We start from the raw sequence: 773 nt of genomic DNA, 5'->3' as shown, positions 1-773 counted from the left end.
TGATGATAGATGATGATGATGATGACGACGATGATTAATGGATGATGGTCGGTGGCGGTGGATGATGATTGATGATGTGATTTAAAGACGTGATGATGATGATGATGATAGATGATGATGATGATCGATAATGATGATGCGCTGATGAGTAGTGTATTATTGTGTTTTTATAGCGCTGAAACGATACACAGTCAGTCAGGCGACTAAGCTATGTTGGACGACATCGGTGGATACAAGGTCGACATTACGGGGAGAATTGAAATCAAGGTAAGGAAGTGTCAGGCTTGGGGGTTAGTCAAGGCTTTAAGAAGGAGTGTCAGCTTGGAGGTAGTCAAGGTAAGAAGGAGTGTCAGATTAGGGAGTCAAAGGTAAGAAGGAGTGTCAGCTTGGCGGGTAGTCAAGGTAAGAAGAAAGTGTCAGCTTGGTGTAGTCAAGGTAAGAAGGAGAGTGCTCAGCTTGGAGGTAGTCAAGTACAGAGGGGGTCAGCGTTGGGGGGGTAACTACGTCAGGTAAGAAGGCAGGTGTCAGCTTGGGGCAGTTAAGGTAAGAAGGAGTGTCATGCTTGGAGTAGTCAAGGTAAGACAGGAGTGTCAGCTTAGGGGTAGTCAAGGTAAGAAGGAGTTTAGCTTTGGGGGTAGTCAAGGGTAAGAAGGAGTGTCAGCTTGGGGTAGTCAAAGGTAAGAAGGAGTGCAGCTTGGGGGTATGTCAATGTAAGGCGGTGTAGCTGGGGGAAGGTAGGAGTATTCAAGGTAAGCACTAACGCATGCACGTGC

At 46.8% G+C, this 773-nt stretch overlaps 1 protein-coding gene across 1 annotated transcript in view; it reads left to right on the top strand.

Annotated features, from left to right (window-relative positions):
* Positions 1-210: 210 nt before the first annotated feature.
* Positions 211-773, top strand: part of LOC106813877 (protein starmaker-like) — a 7683-nt gene continuing 7120 nt past the window's right edge. The window contains exon 1 of the mRNA XM_014818123.1: positions 211-267. Coding sequence (XP_014673609.1) covers positions 211-267 — 57 coding nt within the window. The remainder of the gene's footprint in view (positions 268-773) is intronic.

Source organism: Priapulus caudatus, unplaced genomic scaffold, assembly GCF_000485595.1.
Source record: "Priapulus caudatus unplaced genomic scaffold, Priapulus_caudatus-5.0.1 Scaffold838, whole genome shotgun sequence".
Classification (NCBI taxonomy): Eukaryota; Metazoa; Priapulida; class Priapulimorpha; order Priapulimorphida; family Priapulidae; genus Priapulus; species Priapulus caudatus.
Note: the sequence above shows the minus strand (reverse complement) of the source record. Positions and strands in the feature narration are given on the sequence as shown.